The 27,827-nt window shown below is 37.0% G+C and overlaps 1 protein-coding gene across 4 annotated transcripts in view; it reads left to right on the top strand.

Moving 5' to 3' along the window:
* LOC129275833 (rootletin-like) overlaps positions 1-27,626 on the top strand; it is a 50,869-nt gene extending 23,243 nt beyond the window's left edge. For all 4 annotated transcript variants that reach the window (XM_064109540.1, XM_064109541.1, XM_064109539.1 and 1 more), the window contains 22 exons: positions 129-273; positions 919-1,088; positions 1,818-1,997; positions 3,185-3,319; positions 3,793-3,854; positions 5,357-5,532; positions 6,141-6,326; positions 6,953-7,071; positions 8,178-8,303; positions 8,990-9,269; positions 9,655-9,846; positions 10,743-10,960; positions 11,411-11,632; positions 12,969-13,352; positions 13,674-13,813; positions 14,199-14,328; positions 15,114-15,314; positions 15,888-16,057; positions 17,101-17,242; positions 18,063-18,171; positions 19,277-19,504; positions 21,722-27,626. In XM_064109540.1, coding sequence (XP_063965610.1) covers positions 129-273; positions 919-1,088; positions 1,818-1,997; positions 3,185-3,319; positions 3,793-3,854; positions 5,357-5,532; positions 6,141-6,326; positions 6,953-7,071; positions 8,178-8,303; positions 8,990-9,269; positions 9,655-9,846; positions 10,743-10,960; positions 11,411-11,632; positions 12,969-13,352; positions 13,674-13,813; positions 14,199-14,328; positions 15,114-15,314; positions 15,888-16,057; positions 17,101-17,242; positions 18,063-18,171; positions 19,277-19,504; positions 21,722-21,807 — 3,801 coding nt within the window. In that variant the 3' untranslated portion in view covers positions 21,808-27,626. The remainder of the gene's footprint in view (positions 1-128; positions 274-918; positions 1,089-1,817; positions 1,998-3,184; positions 3,320-3,792; positions 3,855-5,356; positions 5,533-6,140; positions 6,327-6,952; positions 7,072-8,177; positions 8,304-8,989; positions 9,270-9,654; positions 9,847-10,742; positions 10,961-11,410; positions 11,633-12,968; positions 13,353-13,673; positions 13,814-14,198; positions 14,329-15,113; positions 15,315-15,887; positions 16,058-17,100; positions 17,243-18,062; positions 18,172-19,276; positions 19,505-21,721) is intronic.
* Positions 27,627-27,827: the final 201 nt, after the last annotated feature.

Here is a 27,827-nt window from a genome sequence, read left to right as displayed (position 1 = left end):
CAAATATGACCAATTTAAGAAAGACTGCAATGTTATCTCCAAGTGTGTATAGTTCAGTTTTCAAAATAGAAGTTGTGTTTTTACCAATTAATCAGAAAATAAAATTCCTCAATATATGTTTTTTGTAGGTGATAGCTGCGATGAATACTGATAAAGAAAGCCTTGAGAGAACTCTTTATGAATACCAGCAGACCACTGCCAAGCTTGAAGCAAAGAGGACACAACTGGAGAGTGAGCTTCAGGAACAGGGTGTCTCAAAAGAAGGAATAACAGGTAAAAAATGTTTACAGGGTGTCTCAAAAGAGCGGTTCATACATAAGAATGTCTATCAAATTGTCTGTTGCTTGTGATTCAATGTAAGAGATGTGAAAATACTGAATATATATCGTTAGCAAGGAAGAAATATAAATGAAGCTGTAATCGCTGAAAATAGATTGCTATCTCTGAAAATAGATTGCTAGATTGAAAATAGATCCCTCATGCTCTGTGTTACTGTGTTCCATATCTTTCCTCTCCCCTTAGTTTTGTGATTCTTGTGGATGTTTCAGAAAGAGATAAGTCTGAAAAAAGAGTCATGCTTGCATGCCAACATGCACATGATATTCAATGTGTTTTCTTTTTTTATTAATATGCAATCAAGTGTGTCCTATTGAGCATGGAATGCAATGATAGGTTGTATATCCCATGCAACTTAGTAATTAAGTGCATTCTTTTTAGTTAGCCTTAAATCTTGGGATCGTTTCACATGAATATTTTTTTTCACTCTTTTTGTCTTCTTGTCATTAATGAAGTGCAAATCGAGAGCTTTCTTTTCCCCATGCTCCCCTTGTCCCATTTTATCTATGTTTCTATATCTTTGCTCTCCCCTTAATTCCCTGATTTCTAATGATTTCTCATTGTCTCTCCTCCTGTAATCAGTTGAGCTCGCCAGACAGCGCAAGGAGATGGAGATTGAGACAACCCGCTACCAGAAAGATCTTGAGCTTCTCAATCAGCGTATGGTACAGCAGGAGAGGGACACCCAGCTGGCTCTCAAACAGCGTCAACAGGCGCATGATGAAGACGTCGAGAGACTCAACAGGGAAAGGGTTAGCAATTTACTCTTTAAAAAAAACTTTATGCTTGGGAGCGTTTCATGGAAGGACTTGATCCGATAAGTCCTGTTTTATATGACAGTTACCATAGTAACAGTGCTTCTAAGTCAATCAGAATCGAGGAAAGTTGTCAGATCTGACAATTTGCCGGATGAAACGCTCCCCAGGTTGAAACAATGACATTTCAGGTTGTGAAAAACTTTATAAATTTTTTTTTTTTTAATTATAGAACATGGTACTTTTATACAAACCTCTTAAGCAGGTTTGATTGAACTTTGAATTCTGTAATTACTTTAAAGTTTTAAATATAACCTCCTAGTTCCAGAAGGGAACAGTTTTTATCTATTGATGAATTCAATTCTGTAATTCCCATAGGTTTTGTACAGGGGCCACCAAGTTCCAGTAGGGAATGGGTTAACCAGAGTACTGGTTTTCAGTAATTATTACTGAAAAATGAGAAAGAATACTGTTGGTTTCATGCAAATTACTGATTTATAAAGTTTCAGTTCTATGTGTTGTCCTCGGGTATTTCTGTGAAAATACTTATTTTCTTTACCAAAATACTGATTTTCAGCCTTTATAATATCGAACTGTTCTTAATCAGGTTGGCATCTCTGGTCAATCTGTTGACTTCTGAATTCAGTGATTCCCATAGAATTTATACAAAGACCACGCACTTTGAGTAGCAATGGTTTATTATGTATATTTCTCTTCTTTCTCCAGGAGAGTCTGAAACTCGCCATGGAGGCGGAGAAAGAAGACCTTGTGAGGAAGACCAACCAAGAGAGGGAGGAGCTGAATGGCAGATATCTGCAGGATAAGGAGGAGCTCACGGAGGAGCTGTTGGGGCTCCAGAGGGAGAGAGACGAGAGCTTGCTCCTGGCGGAGAATGACAAGCAGCAGGTAGATACTATGGAACAAGTTGATATCGTACATCCCTCCTGAAACTTCTCTTACTACCTTCAAGATAAAGCTTCGGACCACATTAGCTCAACACCTATTATAATCCCCCCTTACTGCATGCTACCCCCCCCCCCCCCCCCACCATCCCCCATCCCACTTTTTTTTGTTTTTGTATAAGTTGTAATTTGTAGTCGTAACTTACATGTACCTTGTATAGGATTGATTTATGTTTCCTTTTATATATGTATTTGTTTGTATATTGTATGTTTGTATTTTTAAACGTGTCCACTGGACCCCTCAGTAGAACAGCCTGTGGCTGAAGAGGGCCATCCAGCCCACGAGTGGAAAATAAATAAATAAAAAAATTAAAAATAAAATAAACTATTACATGTGGGGCCTGTTGTGGAAAGAGATGTGTTTGAAAGCAACCCAGACAATCGAGCGCAAGTCCTGAATGTGTGCCTCTGATTGGTTGACAGTCAAGTTTGAATTCATTTTTGCGTTTGAATGCAACTCTTTGATGTAGAGTCCCGAAGTGATGACGTCACAAAAGATCATTTGCAATTTCAGCGTTTTTGATACCATATTTTGGTAGAGCATGATGAAAAATCCCCACAACCCAACTTTGGTGATAATTGGTCCATAATTAGCCCCATTGAAGTCAATGTATTATTGGCCTGGTTCCTAATATTTAGAACCAGGCCTATAATACATCGATGATACTTATCATGTATTCATTAGGTCATATCTTGGGGCCCACTAAATTTGGGTTGTAGAGGTACATGTATTTCATCATGTTCAACTGAAATGTGGTATAAGAAACGTAAAAAAAAGTTAATGACGTCTCACTTCCGTACTTTGTAGGAACAACCTCTTTTTCTGTGAAGCTCAACTAATTCCTGTCTGAACTAAAATTATGCAGTTGTGATATGAAAAGTAGTTGGAACGAGGATTTTTATTTTGAATGTAGTGCCCTGTAACACGACAGAATTACTAAGGATTGAAAATTTGAAATTGGCCATTTGCCATTAAGCAATTAATAGCAAACGTTTGTGTTACAGAGCCCTAGACAAAGTTACTAGCCTTTGAGGAGTAGAGGGGTATATCTGAGAATAAATCAATGATTAATTAAGTTGATCTTGCATTTATTGGATTTTAATAATTTCTATTTATCTTGTCTGGTGTAGTCGCTATCTTTGGCTCAGACGGAGAGGAACCAACTGGTTGAGAAGCTGAACTCGTCTCAGAGAGACCTCGCTAATGCGTCAATGGAGATGGACAGGATCAAGAGGGAGGCATTCACAAGAGCTGAGACAGACAAGGTAATATACACCATCTCTTATTCTCTTGTAGGTGGTCATAAGAATCATCATTATCACCTTCGTCATCACTATCATCGTCACAATCGCCAAAACATCATCATTACCATCCACAACCATTATTAGTAACAACATTATCAAAATCATCATCGTCATCATCATCACCACCACTATATCATCATCATCACCACCACTATATCATCATCTTCACCACCAACAACACTATTTCCATCATCATCAAACATCATTATCAGCATTGCATTTCATTTGAAACATCAAATACACAAGGATTTGACCTGCTCAGAAACCTTCACACTTAAAAAAGTGATTTGTTTTTCTTTCATATTGGTGTGATAAACTTTAAAGTATAGACAGACACTGCAGTGTACTTTGTCTTCATATAATGCCTTATAATTCAAACAGAAATTAGATACTTTTATGTATGATATTTCTATTAATTACTTGGTTTTCTACAGGAAGCTATCCGAGATGTACAGGATGAGCTCAAAGAATTACGAGCACGATTCGAAGAGGGAACGTAAGTCAAACCACCTAGTCTATTAAGAAAATAATTATACATGAATAGGCACTTTATTGTGGTGCATGCTTTATACAGCCTGTCTAAAGGGATTTATCACCTAGGGAAGAGGATTGGAGTGAATCTCTTGTTGATATATCAGCTACTCATGGAATTAAATGGAAATCAATTAGGTGATGCCAAGTGAATAAACAAGCAGTTTACATCGCATGCAATTTTGAAATCCCATGCAAGATGTAGAGGTGAAAATCATGGTTCCTAGCCCATCAGGGAAATCAATCAGGGAACATTATTTAACTTTTTTCCAGTCCAGGAAAAATCAGGGAATTTGATTTAAAAAATACCTAGAATCAGATAAAAATGCTCCAAATGAGGGAAAATTCTGAGAATTTTGATCAGCCCAAAAGTCAAAAGCACGGTAGTCATTCAGATTCTGTCACTTTGTTGCATATCAAAACAACATCCATTGAATGACGGGTTATGGTGGTAGTAATTAGTTTTACATTATTGTTTGTATACTGAAAATGAATGTAATTCACTGCAACAACTTAGAAAACATGCGAAAATGGGAATGGGTTTAAGTAATTATCAGGGAAAGTCCGGGAATTTTGTTTTCTTGAAAAGCTGGGAACCCTGAAATGGAAATCAATTAGGTAATGCCAAAGTGAATAAACAAGCAGTTTACATCGCATGCTATTTTGAAGTCCCATGGAAATGCAGACAAGATGTAGAGGTGAAAATCAGGGTTTCCAGCCCATCAGGGAAATCAGGGAAAATTAGTTTTCTTCTTTCCAGTCGGAAAAATCAGGGAATTTGATTACTAAAAATATTTCAAATCAGGGAATGCCACAAATGAGGGAAAATTCTGAGAATTTTGATCAGCCCAAAAGTCAAAAGCACTGTAGTCATTCTGACTCTGTTATATTTTGTTGCATATCAAAACAACATCCATTGAATGACTGGTTATAGTGGTACTAATTTAATTTTACATTATTGTTTTTATACTGAAAATAAATGTGATTCACTGCAACAACTTAGAAAACATGCAAAACTGGGAATGGGTGTAAGTAATTATCAGGGAATTTTTAGACTTCATCAGGGAAAATCAGGGAACTATGTTTTCTTGAAAAGCTTGGAACCCTAGAAAATGGTTAAAGGGTTCATATATCTAACCTCAAGTAGACAGTTATTAAATTTCTTACAGAAAAATCAATTTAGCAATGTGCATATATTTAAAATGGTGCCAAAGAGTGATATTGCATAAAACTTGCCACTAATGGTAACTCAGAATAACTTCAAATGCCATGGTAACACTACTTAGCAACCAGTCATGTCAAGTCCGAATTAATTCTAATTTTTGTATGCAAAAGAGGCCTAAAATAACTTTGAGTATATCCCATATTTTTTAACAGTAATTTAAAATGTCCCTAATTTTTCAATGGTTGTTTAAAGATATCCCATACCTTGTCTGAAAAAAATTATGTATGTATTGACTTTGACAGGAATGCTCGAGAACGTCATGCCAAGGATCTCAGCAATCAAATCAAAGACTTACAAAAGGCCAAGGAAGCTCTGCTGAGAGAGGTCAACGAACTTAAAACACAACTCAAGATGGCCGAAGAGAGCAGAGATGGGGTCAGGAGAGAGCTTATTGAAGCGCATCGCAAAATCAGAGAAGGTACGCAAGATCACACTTCAAGCAATGGTTTTGCCACAAAAGTTCCACAGTATTTACACATGTTTAATTAAAAAGACTAGACTGCACTCAATTGCAACTCTTTTAGATTTTTTGATTAAGAATGCTAATCAATGCCAAATGATCAAAAAGATATATTTATCAAACATGATTCTGCCAGATGGATAATTGCTATATGTATATACATGTAGGTCAAGAATGATGTATCTGAATGAATTTATGTAACGATACAGCAAGATTTTTTTATTAAGAATGCTAATCAATGCCAAATGCTCAAAAAGATATATTTACCAAACATGATTCTGCCAGATGGATAATTGCTACATGAATATACATGTAGGTCAAGAATGATGTATCTGAATGAATTTATGTAATGATACAGCAATTTTGTTGTCATGAATTCAATGAATTCAACCATACTGTATCCGAATCCAATCCATCAGATGTGAAATGCCTTGGATGGAAAACTAAAATTATATTGTACATTGATCAAGGCAAACGTCAAGGCTAGATTCAAGTCAACCTTGAACATAAGAACATATTGTTGAGTGTAAGATTCAAGTGCATTACCTACTGTTTTATATGTACAGGTGATGAAGGCCGGGAGATCCAGCGCAAGGAGAACATGGAGCTGAAGCGACAGATGAACGACGAGGTCCGCGAGAAGGACGCCATCAATCGAACAAATGAAGAACTGAGACAGAAGGTGAAGAAGGTGGAGACGGATCGCATCCAGCTGAACAGGAATGTGGAGGACAAGACGCAGAAGATTGCCGGTTAGTGTTTGATAGAATTGATTGTGCTGATGATGCCATTTTGGATGGTAGGGAGCTTTAAATTTATCATCCATGACGTAGAATCTTCAGGGCCCGTAGCACAAAGGTTAGCAATTAATCGCGAAGTTGAAAGAACAACTCTATTTCCTAGTCGGTCTACTGAGCAAAATGGGCCTGCTACAATGGTCTTGCTATGCGATGTCATTTAGCGATTAATCACTATCCTTGTGTTACGGAGCCCTGACTTGGGGAAATCAGCCTTACTGCGAGTGAAGAAGGAGAGTATATGGCGTTAAGGGAGAGACTTTTGCATCATGGTATAGGTTATGAAGGGATCATGTTGATGATGTTGATAGTGTTGCACTCATCAAGGATAGAGCAGAGAGCGATGAACTTTCAATCAAGATATTGCACAGTGTACTGCACTTTTTATGTTACACTCCCTCCAAATGTTGATGCCACATTGTGATATTATGGATCAGAGCTATAGATGGGGGAGGTTAAGTGAGGGGCAAATGATTGCAATGCCACATCACATAATCATATCTTTTGTGATCTGCGTTAATCTTTCGTCTTTAAACCATAGATTCCATTAGATATTCAAAACTTCTTATTTACTTTGACAGTTTTGGAGGAGAGTAAGACTGCTTTGCAGAAGGAATCTGGTGATCTTCGAGCCAGTTTGAGGGAAGTTGAGAAGTCACGCCTGGAAGCGAGGCGGGAGCTACAGGAACTGCGAAGACAGGTGAGGATGATGATGATGATGATGATGGTGATGATGATGATGGTGTTGATGATGATGATGATGATGATGATGATGATGATGATGATGATGATGATGATGATGATGATGATGATGATGATGATGATGATGATGATGATGATGATGATGATGATGATGATGATGATGATGATGATGATGATGATGATGTTGATGTTGATGTTGATGATGATGATGATAATGATGGTGTTGATGATAATGGTCTAATCATAGTTTGCCTCCAATCAGGTCTAATGGCCATTTAGCCCATTGTCTATTTTGTCAAGTTTTCAGTTAGGTTACACCCATTTCATCTAATATCCACTTGGTCTAACACCAGTATGATAAGATGAACTTTTTTCTGAACCAAATTTTCATTTGTAAAACGATAAGTAGAAAAGATGGAAATGAGACCATCTGGACATAAGACTAAATGGCAGTTGACCAAGTGATGGTAGAACCAAATTTTAAATAGACTGAATTGAAAGTAGTAGACCAAGTGGGTTTAGACATGATGGTTGTTAGACAATCTGATAATAAGACCATCTGCTACTTGAAGTGGACACAAGAAAGACCTCTGCCTAGGGGTAGTTCACCCTGACAAAAAGTTTATTTAAAAAATACCAGAAAAAAAGAAGTAAAAATATTGATGAAGGTTTAAGGAAAATCCATGAAGATTAGGAAAGTTATTAGAATTTTATTTTTTTGATTTGTGACGTCATATATGAGCAGCTGCCCCAATGTTATGTAATATAAAATGCAGTTTTTAATGGCTCATGATGGATGAAAATTTTCTTATTTCGGGAGCAGGTGTGAAATACTTTGTCTGTTGATATACTGAAGGTACAATAAAACCCATCTTCAATTTTTTTTTTTGAAAATAAAGTTTCATTGACTTATAATTCATGATACATGTAAAGCTGCTCGCATGTGATGTCACAAATAAAAAAAATTAACATTCTAATAATGTAACCTTCAATATTTTTAAACTATTTTTTCTTCTGGTTTTACAATAAACTTTTTGTCAGGGGAACTCTCCTTTAACAATCTGAAAATTAAACAATCTTATCTCAATCTTACCTAACAACTAGGTGAAGACCCTGGACACTGATAAGGCTAAGCTCACCAAGGACATTCATGATCTCCAAAACCGTGTGGCTAGGGACGACGAGAAAGAAGATGAAAATAGGAAGGAAATCTATGCCCTCAAACAAAAGGTAAGATAATAGATGTTAGCTTTTTCTTCTGATGATATATGTGAATCAAATATTCATGTTACTGTTTTGCTATATTGTGCTGCACTCAACCCAGGTGAGGTGAACGGGTATTTGGAAGGATTAATTCCTTGAATAAACCTAGCACTGGAAAGCTGGGGTAATAAGTGTGCCATGGAATAGATGGTGCTATTCATATGCCTATTATTATTACTACTATTTGTATACATTTAAAAGTAATTTTGATTGATGCACTGTGTTTAAAGTATGTGCTGGTATTAAAGCATGCTTCATAATAGATGGCACCATTCAAATGCTGCCTATTATTATTGTACATGTATGTGTATATTTTTCAAATAGATTTTGATTGATGTACTGTTTTTACCCTGGGTATGGGTTTTGGTTTGATAACTTTCAAACTAATGTGTTATCTTCTCTTTTAAAAACAATTTTAGATGTAGTTAGATAATGTATTCATACAGTCCTGTGTCCTTGAAATGAATTAAGAATTTACAAAGTACAAGTCATTTAATTTTTCAGAAGTAAATAAAAATACAAAGGTATTGGATATCATTGTACATGCAGTTATACAGACTTATGCCTTAGAAATAGACCTAGATTTTATGAAGTGTGATTCAATTTGCGTCAGAACCAACCTTTAACCATCTGCTTCTATTGTTCTGTTGTAGGTGATGGAGACAGAGGCAGAGCGGGAGTCAGCTCGGAAGGAGGCTCAGAACCTCAACCGTCGCTATGGCGACCTGGAGGAGGAGCTTCGTCTCAAGGAGAAGGATTACGCCATGTCCGTAGACGAGGCACGTTCGGCCGAGAGACGTATCTCAGAAAGGCTACGCACCACAGAGAACTCACTTGACGGGACTAAGGCAGAGCTGGGAGAACTTAAACTAAAGCTGAGCGCTGCAGAGGGAAGGGTCAATGGTTTGGAATCCCAGTTGGCCCAAGTGGAAGGTAAATTTCACCAAGCTTTATTAATTTTATTCTATTTGATAATGATTTATTAAAAGGAACATCTTTTGTATAATGAGCATGATTTGAAGAGGTAACATATGTCAAGCACTAAATCTACTAAGACAATAAAACAGTTAATACTGATTAGCAGTTATTTACATGTAGCTACAAAAGTACAAAATGATTACTACCAGCAATGCAGAAAACACATTGAATATCAATTAACATCTGAATGGACGGTCAATATGAGCCCGACCAGATAAGAGTGTTCGTTAATTTCCCTGACAAAAATACTCTTGCAATTTCAGCATTTCAGCCTTTTCCAGCTCTTCTTATTTGTTGTCTTTCATAACCCTGTTTCCAATTTCCGTTCGTCCCAATCTAGGAGCCAAGCAAGAAGTGGAGTTCAAACTCGGAAGCCTCCATTCCACCCTACGGCGAACCCTAGGCATCGGAGCGGGTGGAATGGGCAGCTCAATGAGTCTAATTAGCAGTACTTCACCAGGAACAAGACAATCACTCCGAGATAGGAGTCCTAGTCCGGCACGAGGACGTAGGACCAGGTCTCCTGTCAAAGGTAAATCCGACATCTGTACGATTGTATTTAGATCTTAAAAACCTTCACCGGGCCTTCACCTAATCCAGCACAAGGGCAGTAGGACCGAGTCCTATTCTTACATCTTATTACATTTTATTTAATCCTATTTAAAATCGTACGACTCTTTGTCAGACCATTTCTCAGAAATAAGAGTCCTAGTCCTAGTGGTGTAGTGGTTCTGACTCTCGCCTTGTAAACAGAGGGTCGTGTGTTCGAATCCCACCGCGGTCTAGCGTCCTTTGGCAAGGCGTTAATCCACACTTTGCCACTCTCGACCCAGGTGCTAAATGGGTACCCGGTAGGATGCGAAAGATATTGTATGTTTGATTTTGCCAGCGCCATAATGAGGCTGCGATGAATGCAAGGAATGCTCCCCAGGGAGTGGAAATTGTGCACTTTTCGTGCGGGATTGAAATGAATCCAATGACCGGGGTAATAATATTCTGTAACGAGTTTTGAGCCATTCTGGGAAAAGCGCTCTATAAAAATTGGCTATTATTATTATTATTATTATTAGTCAGGAAAGGTATTTGGACTAAATCTGTCAAATGTAGGCCTGGAGATTTGTTGTGCTTTTACGTAGTTTTTTATGTAGTTTGTAGATTCTGTATCTACTCAAATGTCTATGTGTAGTGATAGGGTTAAGAAGTCATTTCAGGTAAATGCTTAGAAATGTTTGATGAAGACATTACCTGTAGCAGTGTGATGTTTTTGACTTTTTTTTTTACTTTTCAAGTCACAACTCACCCCATTTCTACTTATTTATAGTAGCTGATAATCTATTACATTTTTCAATTATTCATCAGACTTTTAAATATGAGCATATCCTTACTTTCTCAGCAACCAAAATTGTCCTGCAACTGATTACTTTACAGGTTTTGACAACACCTTTGCCTCAACGGCCGATGGCTTTGGAACCCCAATCCCCCGCACAGGTTCCCCCGAGCTCCAGGACCGGTCCGGTAGTCCTCTACCAACCCGTAGCACCTCCCCTACTCGTATGGAGCAGCTCGTTGCTGATATCGACCCTGAGACTGTCAGGATCGCTCTCAAGGACTTCTCCCAGCAACTCAAGGATACAGAGAGAGAAAGGGTGGGTTCAGGCTTTATTTTGTCATCTTTATTTAAGTGAAATCACCTTTCGGTTCAAAAGTCCCCATTAGAATTTTTCTAAACGGCATTTAATTTCCATACTTTTTCGCACCACAGGGCTGTTTCATAAAACTATATACTTTAAATCAAAATTAGTGAGGCACATATTTGGCGTGCCATATTCCAGTTGTGTGTAATGTTGTGTATAACTTTATGAAGAGTTTTGTGAAACCCTCCCCAGGGCAGAAATGCCCTAAGCAACTCAGTTCTGCAAATTGCAACAGAGTAGAAAAGCTGTTAGTACTGTAAATTTGCTCATTGAATGAGGGCATTTCTTTGTTAAAGAGATGTTAAAGAGATGTTCTCAAAGCTTTTACGTTAAGTTTATATTATACACCTTTTATACACACTTAACCTACATGTAGTTTGCTTAAAAATTTTATGTTTTTAGGATGAAGCCTTTGCCCGTATTCGTCTGCTCACCCAAGAGCTCGCTGAGAATGAGGCAGCCAGGCATCGTGTCGACCAACGTCTTCAACAGTTCCAGAAGTCACTGACGGAAGCTGAGGAAGGAAAACGCGGTGCTGATGGACGTCTTAGTAGTGCACAGACTGCCCTCATGCTACAAGAAGAGACCATCCGTCGTAGTGAGAGGGATCGCAAAGGCATGCAGGTAATGATGGTGATGATGATAATGTTGGTAATGATGATGATGATGATTGATGATGATGATGATGGTGGTGATGATGCAGACCTGCCAACCAGTACGTTTTAGCCGTATTTAGTACGTTTTTGCAACCAAAATACGGCAGTACGTTTTTTCTTTAAAAAATACGTTTTTTGTAAAAAAAATAAAAATCATCTCTATATGTCTCTATTTCATAAAACGTACACAAATATGGTTATTAGATCAATGTAATTTCAGGAAACTTGTTTTTTTTTTTTCAATCACTTTGTAAAAACCAGGGTGATATATGCACAAGTTTCAATGGTTTTTTTTTTCATCTGCAAGAGCAGTGCGCTTGTTAGCTTGCATGCAGCTTGAGCGCCGTGATGGGCGAGTGCGCCAAGCATTTTATTACGAAATACACTTTTTTGGGGAAAAATACAAAATCTTTATCTCACAGGGTAAAAATACTGATTTTTGTGTCAAAATACTGATTTTGGGGGATAAGAATACTGAAAATGCAAAATACAACTTGGCAGCTCTGATGATGATGATTATGTTGATGATATGATGATTATGTTGATGATAATGATGATGTGATGTTCCTGATAATCAAAGTGGTTAAAGAAAATAGCTATTTTATTCCATCCTCAGCAACCGTCTCAGGAACAATAACATTTTAATTGTTACACTTTGTTCCATTGCATAAAAGTTAATATTGTGGTATCTTTCCCATCCAATGGAATCTTCCATGGAGTCCTTGGCCCGTATTCTGAAGTCAGGTTTTACTTAAACTCAGGTTTAAAGTTGTGGTTTAAGTATGGGAAGCCAAAAGTATCAATTTTTTTCATTAAGTTGTATGCTTCTTATGTTTACTGTGCTCTTTCCTGATTCATCGATGGTGAAGACAATCATCTATTCATACTTCCTAGACAATTATGAATGATTTCAGAGCCAAATGAGCTGAAAGATGATATCTATATCGTTAGTGATTTATGTAACAGTTGGCTATCCATACTTAAACCACAACTTTAAACCTGAGTTTAAGTCAAACCTGACTTCAGAATACGTGCCATAGACTTTGAATGGCTATTGGCCATGATTACCATTGCAGTTAACCATTGGATGGAACAATTGTCATTATAGTAACTTTGATGCTGCAGGGCGTAGGAGTTGTTTTGTTTGAGGGGATTTTGAGCTGAGACCATTAATCTTACCTTGTGACATCAGGAAATTTTGTTATTACAAATTGTATATCTTGTACCAAGTTTTAATTGTAATAGCAAAATTAATCTAGATACTGATCAAATGATTTCCATTCATTATAATCTTTTCTATGCAGGAGAAAATCAACACCCTTGAGCGTTCCCTGCAATCAGCCGAGGCCGAGAAGCGTAACTTGAGCGACCGCATCGCCAAGATGAACCAGGGCTCCCAAAAGATGGAGGGGGACAAACGGTCCCTTCGTGAGACCTTGGAAGCCTCCGAGAACCGCTGTACGCAGCTGGAGCTGAAGCGACGGGCCCTTGAAGGTGACCTTCAGAGGTCTCATCTATCAATGAATGATAAGGAGACAGAGAGCCAGGTCTTACAGGATAGGATCGACGCCTTGATGAGACAGATCCAGGACCTGGAGAGCAAGAACACATCGTTGCAGCTGACCATCGATAGACTGTCAAGTTCTTTGGCCAGGTCTGAAGAAGGAGAACATACTCTAAAGGATCAGGTTAGCTTTGTAGTATCTCAAATCTGGTGGACTGCTGTGGGGATTTTCTTTGGTTTCCCCTCATAGATGTCTTGAAATTATTCTATAGCTCAATCATAAAGGACTTCATGGCCCCCCACTTGATTTTTCAGTAATGCACAAATATAACGCCAACAAATTTCATGGCTTTTTTCTTTGAAGTCTCACTCAACTCCTGAAGGGAGTCGATGATCGATGACTGGGTAATGATAAATCTGCAGGGTGCGGAGGGACATTGATTTGATGTATACATGCTGTATAAAAGTGAATAATATTAGTGTTCAATTTTTATCTTCATTTCAGCTCCAATCACTATCCCTGTCACTGAACGACACTGCAATGGAAGCTACTCAGAAACAGGAGCAATTACATCATCTACAGCAAGCCGTGGCAAACAGTGAGAAGGATAGGAGGGTGCTTCAAGAGAGATTAGATGCTGCCAGGTAATAAATCTATAGATAGTATTATTGATTGAGTGATTTGTCAACCTGAACAGTCAACCTGTCCAAATGTTGAGTCTTCATTTCTGCTACGCAACTCCACTCGCCATCTGAAACCAGCCATCTCTCCCCTTTCCAACTACCCGAGCCTCTCAACCTCTCTTGTTTACAGTCCTTTTAATGACTACAATCATTTTTAGAAAAGAACACTCTGCATTTTTCTGAATTTCAATTAAGATAATATTTTCTTGTTTGAACTCTTTATATTTTATGCAAAATGTGATTGGGGCATATTCGTATTGCATCGTGTCCAGCAGGACTTGGTACTATAACAGGATCTGAATCCTGGACCCACTGTTTCACAGCTCATCTATCCTTTTGTTAACAGACATGCAGCTAGTGATGCCAAGAAGCAGAACCACCAGTTGATAGAGAGGGTACAACAGACACAGAACGATCTAGCCGAGTGTGAATTGAGGAGGGCGGAGCTTGAGCAACAAGTCAGATCATCTCAACAGGTTAGTTCATTGTAGAGACGAAACCCCACCTTGGTCCAGTAAAACAAAGATTAGCGATTAATTGTACACTTGATTTTCACGATTAATTGAACATTGTAGTCAATGCAATCAATCGTTCAAATCTGTTCTACGATCATTGCTAAGTTTTGTCTTACAGGCCCCTGGTGGGGGTTTCATAAAGTTGTTCATCAGTTCCGAATGAATCTACACACGACTAGTGACCCTTTGTTCAAACTTTACAAAAAAGAGCTTTATGAAACACCCACCTGGTCTTAACCCCACTTTGTCTAAAAGGGGGCAAAGTAAATTACCATGTGTTCTACACCCATGTCTACTCTCCATTTGGTCTCATCCCGTATGGTCTAATCCTAGTTTGTCTACTATCTTATGTAGTCTAATTTAGCCATATTATGTAGTTTCCAGTCAGGCAATACCCATTTCATTTAATATCCACTTGGTCTAAAATCACTTTGATGTTTATATGATTAGATGAGCTTTTTATGAACCTAGCTTTATTTTACCAGGGGCAAAATAAAAAGGACTGCTGGTCTAAGGTGGAATTAGACCATAAGGGCATTACACTAAATGGCATTTAGATCAAGTGAGGTCCCAACTGTAGTGAGTTTAGCCATGATGGTGTTACACAATACTAGAATTACACCATCAGATAGTAGACCAAGTAGATTCAAACCCCACCTAGACTTTTTCAAGTTACCTGTGAGAATTCACAGCTGTGTTCAGAATATCAATGAAACTATAGATCTTCATCTCTGCCCCCGATACAGCTTGTGAAGCAACATCAAGAATCGGAGGAAACCACCATGACTCAGATCCAGAGACTACAAGCTGAGAAACGCTCTTTGAAGGAACACGTCACCACGCTGCAGAAGGCTTACGGTAATCTAGAGACGGAGAAGAGAGAGGTCCAACGCAGCGCAGGTCGTCTGGAGAAGGACAAGACTGCTCTCAAGAAGACCCTGGATAAGGTGAGGGGACCATTTCATAGTACTTGTTAGAAAAGCACATTTGAAATTACAGTATAACTCTACTGAAATCCTTTGGTTTGATTGGTTGATAGTGAACTTGCGATATAAATTGGCCATTTGTTGCTAAAACAATTCTTTATGAAAATAGGGCCAAGGTTCGGATATTGTCTGAGGAGCCTTCTCATGAAGCATTTTTTTAGTAATTTTCACTAGTGAATTTGCTCACAACCAATCAGGGTGAAGGATTTCAGTAGCTTTTAACAGTTGTCATTGGAAATCATTGATTGAATCCATCACGAGATACTCCTTCCTCAAATGGCTGTTTGCGCTATAATGGATGTGTATGATAATTCCCCCCCCTAGAATCCCTTGCTAATTGTGGGACATAAATTCTGCAGATTAAGATGAGTTCCCAATACATTGTATCTTCTTCATCCGTCAAGTACAGTCCTCTGTAGAGTATAGTCGTACTACAATGTTATTATTCCTACTATTATCATAATGGATATGAAGAGAAAATCAGTTATTACAATTCCTGTATGTACTCCTATCTTTATATTCTTGAATGTGCAGGTTGAGCGAGAGAAGATGCGCCACGAGGAGGCGGTGATGAGGGCCACATCAGAGAAAGGAGCTCTTGACCATTCTCTCACCTCCCTAGACCAGGAGAACGTCGAGCTGCAGAGACAGATCCAGTCCCTACAGGCTACTCTGGCTGAGACGGAACAGCAACATGCACAGAGGTTAGGATAGAAGCCGTGTAGAATACCAGATTACTGGGAATTTTTCACAAATGTAGAGTATAGTCGTACTACTATGTTATTATTCCTACTATTGTTATAATTGATATGAAGAGAAAATCAGTTATAGAATACCAGATTACTGGGAATTTTTCACAAATGTGGCGAAAAGCAACTTGTTTCTATCAAAACTTGTATGGTGCGGTAACCTCTTATCAAGTAATTCCAGTTTTCCGTGGGCCTCTCTGTACATATTTAGGATTGATTCAAATCAGTCTCTCTTTTTTTTAGCTGTTTATAGCAGATGTAAGTTACAATCAATCTGAAATATGCAATTAGTCAGAATTAATTCAAACTCTTAATGGATGATTTACATCAATCATAATGTTTAGATAATTTGAATGGTGTACTTTGATATAACCCCTCATTGACTCCATTATTTATTTTTGGAACATGTTAATTTTCACGGACAATCTTAATTAAATCCTTGTTTTATCGCTAAAAAGCACACCAATGATAATTTTAATGAAAGAATATATTTACATAGTATATCATTTTCTCCAATATTCTTCCTATTACTTGAACTAATACTTTTATGATAGCTTTAAGGATAAATGGCAGTTGTGGTAACGATCTCAAAATGACTTTATACAGAATCTAATATAATGACCACCGAAGTGTCTGTTTGTATGAATAAAAAACATGTGCCAAACGATTCTGGAAGAAATTAAGTAATTGCTGAGAAATAAGCAAAATAAGCGCGGATTCGGTTGCTTCCAGTCTTTATTCCAGCACTAATAACACACTGTCCCACGTGTGCCTATCTGTGTTGACGATCTTCAGTGTGATCGTTTTTCAGCTTAGATTTTATGATTTCACAGAGTTCAGTCTATGTAACTGTACCAGATCTAGATCCACGACGGTATAGTAACACTTAACCTTGGTTTTACAGACTTTCTCACGAAATCAGTGTTTTACTGCAGCTACTTTCATTTAACTTTAATGAAACAGATACCCTCTCAGTTTCTCCAACATTTCTTTTCCAGATTAATTGAACTAACAACAAGACACAGACAGGAGACAGAGATCGAGACTGAGAGATTAAGAACAGCTCAGCTTCAGGCAGAACGGACCCTTGAGGCGAGGGAAAGGGCTCACAGGCAACGGGTCAAAGGACTCGAAGAACAGGTCAGTATAAACACCCTGGCCCCTATTCTGAACTTTGGTTTAATTCAAGCTGTGGTTTAAAGTTGTGGTTTGACTACACTCGTAAAAATGTTGGTCAACATACTGTCCACACAACAAGTTGATAAAACTATCCAATTCTGGGTAATTTTAAACCAATACTGTGTGCTTTGGGTGAAAACTACACAGTATTGGTTGAAAACTACCCAGAGTTGGATACATTTTTTAACCAATTGTTGTGTGGACAGTATGTTGCCCAACATTTTAAGAGTGCATGGAAAGCCAATTGTGACACAAATCATTAACAACACAGGTTTAAGAAAACATTGCAAAACGTGGAGTTTATTTATTTATTTTATTTTATTTATTTATTTTTTTTTGGGGGGGGTTCTTCATATATGTTTCATTATTTCTTTTCTGATGTATATATTTGTAATTTGTGCCCCAAATTTTAATGTCCTTCTGCACCATATTGTACTCACTTTCATGTTTATAGTCTGAGGACATTTTTTTTCTTTAAGAAAAGCATGAAATATGATTAATTGAATTTAGATGTCCTTCTGCACCATATTGTACTCACTTTCATGTTTATAGTCTGAGGACATTTTTTTTCTTTAAGAAAAGCATGAAATATAATTAATTGAATTTAGACTATTTGAACTAAATTTGCTGGTCATGGTATGGGGTAGCAGTATTTGATATATGATTTTCGTATCCAATCTTTCTAACAGACAGTGTCTTATTGATAGCTGTGTGTTGATCATGTTTTATTCAAGATCATCGTCAGTGATTCGGTTATCTTCTTTTTATCCTTTTCCTTCAGAATTCCACCTTGAAAGATCAGATGCAACGTGAAGTGAAGAAACGGCAACAGTACATCTCGATGAGTTCCAAGACCAATGACGAGATCCAGGACCTCAGGAATATGCTCAGTAAGTCCATTATTACAGCGATACTTTACGATCCGATACAACGCAATTTTAATAAATTGTATTTTGCATTAAATATGAAAGTACCAATGAGTAAATTTTTTGTATCTAAAGTTTGGCCTAGTGTTAGGAATAACAAAATCATAATTTTACTTTGCGGCAAGCACTGTGGTCGGAGTAATGTCCACATTGGCTTCAAGTCGCAGCCGACGGTGACTCATTACGATTTGGAATTGAATTTGCTTTTATTCCTACAAGGAGGGTCGAACTTGACTGAATTTCGATGTCAGTCCTACCCCTATTTTAAACTCTGATCACTGAGACTTTATTGGTTCAAATCTTATTATAATTTCTTTGAAATTTGGATCGCAACGGAGCGCTTAGTGTGCGGTGGGCTTAAGATGTTTATAAGGCCTCAGTCTGACAAACTTTGCTATTGATGTTTCCAGGGATGTAGTCAAGGCCGGTACTTTGGAGTCAGAAGGCCACTGGAAAACCTTCTCCCATAGACTCTGTCCACGTGACTCGGCCTGAGGTTACGACAAAGGCTGGCAAAATGTGTCCTTGACGCTGGCCTCGACTACATTCCTAGACTTTTCAATTCAGTGTCTGACGTGCCTCGACTGGTCACTATTTACCTGGCCGTGTCTTTAGACCTCATTCCTGCTGTCATGCTTCTGCCGATCCATCAAAGTGCTTCATCACCAGCAATTTTTATGTATGATTTTATTGTCGCGTCAACCTACTGGAACGAATGGTTTTAATTTACGATCATCAACAGTATTACTCAGCTGCAATTAATTTGTTACGTTATTTGATAAGGTATGTATATATGTTTTTGAACTGAATAAACAAATAAAGACTACTACATAACAAAAACAAATTCCTCCAGCCTGTACATGCAAATGCTGCCCCGCTACGTTAATCTTGCGTCCAGCCATGTCACTTATTGGAAGGGAAGCTCGTCCTGATGCGACCAGAGGAGCGAGGCTAAATTCCTGGATTACCTTAGATTTAGTAATTGTGTAAAATAATGGTTTTTAGCATTAAAACAACAATGTGTGTTTCCATGACATTCTGTCATTTTTAACTTTTTTGTTATTTTTAGGTGAGTCTCTGCACTCTGTCTCCCGAGACCCGACCCTTGACCCCGTACTCCTGGAGCACGAGACTCGGAAGCTTGATGAATCCATGGGCTACTCGTCCGCCATGCGATTGTCAGCCAGAGGGGCGTCGCCCCCTACCAGTCTATCACCACGCCTAGCCAAGGACCGCACCCGTAGTATATCCCCTGTTCGGCTTGGTAAACCAACCAGCACATCCACACCAGGCATAGGTAAGTTTTCATCGGGTGGTGTGTTTGTAACGTGGGCACGTCTTTATGCTCGACTGGTGACCCTTTCTTAGTTGCTAATTCAGATTCTCGATCACTTCTTCCTTACAGCTCCACCGTTGAAATCCGGTCTTTGTACATGTAGATTAAAATCGCCATGTTACAGTATTCAAATGGGATATTCAATGTCTTTCAAAACTTTGATTTGGTTTAGGTCTGTAAAAAATGCACTTCAGGGACCCGTTTATCATAAGTTTAGAGCAAATTTAAGAACGACTGGCAATCCTTTCTTGTGGTAAATGATGTTCACCATTATATGTTCATTGGTGATTATTTAGCGCATAAGAAAGGTTCACCAGTCGTTCTTAAAGTCGCTCTTAATTTACAAACAGCTTTATGGAACACCCACCAGTTCTGGAAAATCAGAAAATTGGGGATATTGTATTAAGCACAAGAAAGGGTCACTAGGTTGTGCGGAAACTTATGGGTAACTTTCAACGGCCTGATGAAATGGCTCCAGTTCTCTTTCAAGATAAAATAGGCTTACTGTACCTGAAAGAGAATTGGATAAGTTTAATCCTTATCTCAAAGCAGCCAAATTTTGGTATCGAATATCCACCAAGACTCTTAAAGTTACAGTTTCACCAATGAAAACTGTTTTCCAGACTGATAAAAGTTATTAAGTTATTTCCAATGGAAAGACATTGGTTGATCTGGAATCGGCTTCTATGGTGTGATTGCACTATTACCCCATACCTGCCAACGGTTCCTATTAAGTATTTATTCCTAATTTAGTGAAAAAGCAGAGAGAAATCTTAACCCGTTTGTTCCTATTTTGTACAAAATTGTCTTTCAAAAACGTATAGGATATTTAGGAAGGTCCTCTCCTCCCCCTATTATACTGTATCTTACCTATCTTGAATGCCTCTTAATTTCTATCAAATAAGTTTATTCCTATTTGGGTGGAAAAGTGAGCAATCTTAACCCATTTGTTCGTATTTTGTACAAATTCAAAATTACATAAGAAATGTAGGAATGTTTTTTTTCTCTCATGTTCTTAAGTTTCTTGAATGTCTCTCAGATTATTATTTGTAACGTATTAGGTCTTGCATCTCACATTTGTATTTCTGTAAGCATTCAACTTTGTACCAGTCATATTGTCAATGGATTTAGGTATTAATACTTTTTCAAAAGGAGAATGTTGAAATAACTTCCATGACATTTACAATATCTGAAATTAAAAGGTCTGTTCTTTAAATATTGTTAAATGTCAAGTAGTCGAAATTTATATTTAAATCATTTCCAACATAATTTATGACATCTTATTCACACATTGACTTTTTGCAGTAGTTTTATGCCCCAAACGTTTGTGATTACATCAGTTGGGAGACAATAGCATTAATTTGAGACCACTTGATCTCCCAAATAACAATTTGATCGTCAATCAAATATATTCTCCTGGTAGTATATGTATTCCACTTTCTCATTTATATATTTCTAGTCTGCATCTGCATCTATACAAGGCCTTTTATCAGTGCATTAAAAACATGTATTTTGTTCAAAATGATTTGCCCTTGCAAATATCCAAGGGTTTTGCACTATGCGCTGATATCTGAAAATTCCACATCAGCTTATGTACAAAACCTGCTGTGCAATATCACGGTCTTAAGAATAATGATCCCTAAGGGTAATAATATTTATGCTGGATTGCTTTTCTTTTCTGTGCCATCCAATATACTACATTAATTATTGTATTGCATGTTTTTAAAGTTAAATATCAGTTGTGGTAACAATTTCAAAATTAGTTTGAACAGAATCAAATAAAATTACCACCCAAGTGTTTGTATAAAAAAAATAAAAAAATTTGTGCCAAATGGCTCTGAAAGAAAATGTGTAATTGCTGAGAAATCAGCAAACCAAGCATGGAATTCCATCAACTGTTGCCATCAACTGTTGGGTATTTTTCCACGCAATATTGATACACTGTCCCATGTATGCTTTTCTGTGTTAGTGATCATCAGAACTACATGTATAGGTTTTGAGCCAAGATTTCATGATTTCACAAAGATAAGTTTATATTAATGTAACATGTCTAGATAGATGATGATATTGTGACCAATAATCTTGATTTCAAAGACTTTCTCATGAAATACTTGTTTGCTGCAACTACTTTCTTTTACCTTTAACCTTTTCTACTTTCTGGGATTTTTTCTGAACTAGATTCCAAGCTTAGGAGTAGTGGTAGCAGGACCCAGTCTGCACGAGGCCTCAGTCCGTCTTCGCTTCGCGGCTCGTTACGGAAGTGATTCGGTTGCGTAGAGTATCCATGCAATATGTACAGAATTCACTCTGCATTCCATTCTTCAAGTGCCGCCCAACCTTCCATCTCGTGGGAGACATCGGGGTTTTAATCAGTGGCAGATTTGAGGAGTCACGCCCTTCTGGATCCAAAACAGATAGTAGCATCATGACTTGTCATGTGGTATTTAGAGAAGATTTTTAAGAAAGTAGATTATGTAATTAAATTATTCATTATTATACGAGATGTAAGAAATCATAGTTCCAAAGTGTTTATAACATTCCATAATTCATGGCAGGAGTTCTTTGTTTTAGGATTAAGTCCGTTTGACAGTAAGTAGGTATATCAAAGCCAGTTGAGAGAATAGCTTTCCCTCAATTGCATGCAGTCAGTACCTAAGCCTGTTTCATAAAATTTGCAATCAACGAAAGAATGAAAACAAGATGCAACATGCCTGATCTGTGATGAGCTGGGCCCTGAATTACAAAGACAGCGATTGATCCGATTAATCACAACTATGGACGGCCAGCAACATCAACATCTATTATGCATGTTTGTTCAAAAATATTTTCTAACTATGATGTATATTCATGCAATGATTGTTTTCTGGAAAATTCACTGTGCTTCTCTTTGTTTAAAAAGGACATTGTGCAAATTTACTATAGAAAAAATTATGACACTAATGGATTTCCATAGAGTTACAATTGATTGGATTAATCGTAAATCTTTGTAAGACAGGGCCCAGAAGTAGCTGTGATAAAAAAAATAAAAAAATAAGCAACTGGTCTGGGATTGCATGGTTATTTTTTAGATAATCAAATGTGTTGTTGCCACTCATACATGTAAGTATACATGGAAAGAAGAGAGCTCCACGGTTAGATCCTGTTTCATTTCCTATGCCTCAACCACATGTTTCTCACTTAATACCCATTATCCTAATATTGCCATTCGGATGATCAGATAGAAATTACAATGTATTCTTTATGATCAGGAGCTTGTTGCAGAAACAGTTGCATTTGATCATATCACAAAAAAATGATAATTTGCTATTCCCCAACTCTTGCTTCTGATTGGTCGACAGCCAAGTTGCAATTGATTTATGGAAATGCGATTGATAACAACCCTTTCTGCAAAAGGCCCTTGATAAGACAGTATTGCAGTGCAGTGGTGCTGTACATTGAGGTGTAGAGACATCGTGCTCCGGCAACTGCCATTTGCTTGCTTGAACTGCCCCATGTGATGAGCCAGAATTTTTCTAGGACCGATCGGATATGATGTGCTAAAAAAATTAGATTGTTGTAATTAGACAAGAGATTAGTGTAAGTTAAGGCAACGTTGAAGTAATTTGTATAGTTTTATGCATGGCGCACATAGGGGCATGGAGTTATTTTTGTGTGGATTTTATCTCATGCCAATAAGGCACATGAACTTATTAAAAGCATGAAATATCGCCATAGTATAGAACCCCCCCCCCCCTCATTTTTAAGCAATAAATAAGCATACCCTATGTGTAACCTCAACTTATCCCCAAAAAGTGTAATGTGAATTTTGAGAAAATATAAATATATACAGAGATACCTACTGTTCAGATGGGGAAGAAAAATGAACTAGTTTTGCTGGAAAGCCAGATACAACTCGAAACACTGGTTTATTTCAAATGCAGACAATCAACTAAACTTGACAGTAAGAACACTTTTGAAAATAATATTAATAACAGTAATAATCATTATTGATAACTCTGGTTATTAATTCTTTAACTATTAAGTGCATGTATCCATGCTGCTGAGTGCTCAAGGCAATATCATTGTAAGACAAGGGAGGCTTTTCTGGTCACATATCGGCATTTTTAGCAGAAGTTAATGTAATTATTATATCAACCAAAATGAGAACATACAAAGTAATATTACAATAAAATACGATGTGAATAATATTTGACAAACCATATTTATATTGAATGATGAAAGTATAGGTAGGTATATCCAGTAAACATAATTAGGCCTATATGGATGTCTCAACTGATGAATATTCCTGCCAGGTGTTCATTATTACATTGAGTGGAGAAAGATAATGATGAATAAAATGCCTTGCCTAAGGATTCAAGAAATATACCACAGTAATGGCTGTTGGGATCCCTTTATGATTATGAGTATTGTGTGAGGTAATTATTGGCACGTGCAAGATATTCAATATACTAGCTGTATAGGATTGATCAAGAATCAGCAAAGGTTTGGTGTTAATAAGGATTAGTTCTGGCATGACAAAACAGTTTCTTTTGATGCAGTGTGGTTATTTATTTTAGATAATGTGAACCGATATGCTTCATGATGTGGACATGACAGTGGATTTTTTGAAAAGTGGTATTTATTAGAATGAGGTAACTTGAAGTTGTTGAGATTTGATAACTTTATTTTGATTTGCCGGTAATAGACATGCATGTGGTCTCTGTTTACTTTGGAAATTCATGAGAGGGTATTCAAAGATGATGTGATTGGATGAAACTTTACTTGCAGTTAGAAATAACAGTTTTTTTTTATGTAGCTACAGAGATTTTGTTTAATGTATTTTAAAGCTTTATCAAAGACAGGTTTGATGTGGATATTAGAAAGGTATTTCCAATGTTTGCTTGAATAGTGAGTGGTAAGAATTGAATGCAATAACTTATTATATTCTCTCTTTACACATTTGCATTATAGTGAGTGACAAGATTTGAATGCGATAACTTATTATATTCTCTCTCTTCACACATTTGCATTAAAGTGAGTGACAAGAATTGAATGCAATAACTTATTATATTATCTTCCTTCACACATTTTGCATTAATCAAGAGCATGGTACAACAGTAGCTCCTATCTTGGTGGAAATTTAGTCTGTATGGGACATTTTCATTTATATTTAGATGTTCCCATAATGTGCAAAGCAATCATAATGGAAAATTGGTTGGTCTATTAATCGCATGGTTTGGTAGTATGGTGATCCGATACCTGGCACTTAAAGCAGATTTCTTTCTCTTCATCTTTTGTTCTTGGTTTCCTCAACATATTTGCATAACTAGCGCAAATAATTGTGAAGGGTTGTGGATTCTATAATGTTGTCTGACATTACTTTAAAAAACTTAATGACATTTTGCTTGCAATTACTGGGTATACTTGCATGGGTATGAACAGGAGACGTAAACAACAATTCAGATTTACGAGAATAGTTTCATTGAATTTGGACCTACATAGATTACCTCACACAGTTTTTAGGAGCAGTAGGGCCCTTTGTCATGAAAAAAACATGGGATCGATGATAAATACTACAATTCTATCACACATTTCCTAATAGCCAATCAGATGGCATGATTTCAATAGCTTATAACAGTAGTTGTTAATTGGCCATTGAAAGCAAGGTTTGTGAAACATGACCGCATGACCGGGTTGTGATAAACTTATCTTTAGTAAACTCCATCAGTATTACTGTTACAAGGATCATTCCGTGCGGAGTGTGATTTTGTTTGTTTCGACGAATTGATGTGATTAGCGTGCAGTAGATGACCCATCAGCAATTTCTTTGTGTGTGCAAACGATTTGTTTTCTGTTTCTTTGTGCTGTTTTATTTTGTGAAAATCGTAGTGAAAAGCTGTAGTTTTCTTTGTTCCGTAAAAAGCATTAGAATGGTGTTGATCTCTTGTAGTATGATTCTGTTTTATGTCCGCGACTGGACTTGCATGGATTGTCTTACAGAACATGCAAAATGTAAGAAAATAATATGTGACTTGTTTGTTAGCAATTGCTTTGTTCTCAAATTTCTCAAGCCTGTCATTGTGAAACTGTCTGCTTGAATATATAGGGTTATTTTGTATTTGTTTGTTTTTGAACTCCAATTTCCCTCACCTCATCTTAGTGGCCGTAAATGTGCTATAGCAAACTTCATGGTATTTTACTGTACAACATGTGATTGATGTAAGTGGGCTCAAAAGTTCCTGTTCATTAGATAGTGAAATCAGGAGTTTTTCATGAAGCATCTTGCTAATGATTTTCACTGACAAATATGCTCTGAGCCAATCAGATGCAAGGATTTCAGTAGCTTATAACAAAAGTCAGTGAAAAACCACTGGCTTTTGGTTTCATGAAATGCTCCCAAGCTCCTAGATATGAAAGTAGATAATTCATTGACCATGAGAGGTATGGACATTTCATGGCAAAAGACACAGACAATCGTTCCATTCAGCCATGCCCGTTATTGGAACTTAACTTTTGTTTTATTGATTTGATACATAACCTTGATATCTATCCGTCCAAGAAGACCTTTGACAGTTAATTTTTGTTTTTTGTTATTTTCTATCATGTAAAAAGGAATTGTTAGTAGGATAAAGCCATAGTTGCAGATAATTAAATTCAGATTTTAGATTTCAGTTATCCAAGTGCAAGGATTCTTTTCCATATGGCTCATTTCTTTTTCTTTTATTACAATACAAAGGGAGAACGTTGGAAGGGGCATCACTAATTTCCAATTAAAGGGTTATGGCGATCAGTCAATAGGGCCTCTGAAGCAGTGGCCTTAGATGTATCTTATCCCTGCATCTTTGACCTGTAAGAGTTGTCCCGTTACACACCACTTGATATCGTTATGCCGTTTGATATGGAACTTAAGCCATTTCCTACTGGAATCGGGTGATCCCTGTGTAAAGTCAATGGGAATCACTGAATTCACTAGTCAAGTGGTTTAATAGTGTAAAACCAACGGTTTTGTATTATTAAGTGCACAGAAATGACAGGATGACACAGTATGAGAAGACACAGAAATGAACCCTGAAGAAAAAATCCAATATTTAATTTGGTTGAGACAAGAAAACGTCTGGTATCTTGTCTTTCTGTCTTTTTGTTCATTTGTATGAGACCGAAAGCCTTGTCTTATAGATTTACTTTGGTTGTGTTTACATCCTGAAATTATTTCTTCTTGTTGGACTTATGAATCTTCTCCATACTGTTCCGTTAAAAAGGGTTTAATCATCCCTGTTGTAAAGTAGAATAACCCACCTTTTGCTGGTAGTGAGTTGAAGAAAATGGGTCAAACCATTACAAAATAGGTGTGAAAGTGCCCTTACATTATGTCCCTCAAAAATAGGAAATGAAGTGTCATTGCAGTAACCAGGGGAGCCTTTCATAGTATATTGTCAGTGATTTTCATCAACAATATTGTTTTCAGCCAATCAGATCCAAGTATTTCAGTAGCTTATAACAATTTTTAGAGAAAATCACTGTCAAGTGACTTCATGAAATGCTTCCCTGAAGTAGAAATTATGTAAAGTGATCTTATGCAGGGTGATTTCCAATGCTTATGCCCTTAGTGAATTTTGTAATATGTAGTTTGTTTTATAATATTATGCAAATCTATCTTTTTATTGTATAAATATGAGAACAAATTTGCTTTTTTCATACAATCAGGATTTTAAAAAATTCTTATGCAATCTTTCAATTGTGATTCTGCTATTTTTGTGAAGATTTATTCTGTATATAGAGAAGAAAATCAATCAGATTCTTTTGTTTTTTAATTGAAGATAATCATTATTCTGTGTGCTGTGTTTTAGAAAATATATTCTCTGTACAGTATAATATAGTAGGAATAAGTGTGTGGTGCCTTGATAGATAAATAGGTTTGCCAAACTGTTGGAATCAACGTTTAATACTGGACTAATCGATAGAGAAAAAGGGACTCCCTGAATATGATGTGTATTTAAAAGTGCTTTGTTGTGTAATGGTGTATGGAAAGAAATCTTTGCTGCACATTCTTTTTCTCTTATTGATGTGATGTAATGAATGAAATAAACTATAACAAAACATCCAATTTATTATGTGCTATGATTTATCATTTTAGACTTCCGTAGTAATGAACACACTTTTCTATTTCAATTCATTTCATTTCCATTTCTCTGTGTTTGGACTCAGTGTTCACTCTAGAGAAAATAAACACCCCTCCCCCACACACATATATATCTGTATATATAATAACAATACCATCAATCTTGCTTGTGAACAAAGTAATCCT

This window comes from Lytechinus pictus, chromosome 14, assembly GCF_037042905.1.
Source record: "Lytechinus pictus isolate F3 Inbred chromosome 14, Lp3.0, whole genome shotgun sequence".
NCBI lineage: Eukaryota > Metazoa > Echinodermata > Echinoidea > Temnopleuroida > Toxopneustidae > Lytechinus > Lytechinus pictus.
The sequence above is the reverse complement of the archived record's forward strand: the minus strand, read 5'-3'. Positions and strand labels throughout refer to the sequence as shown.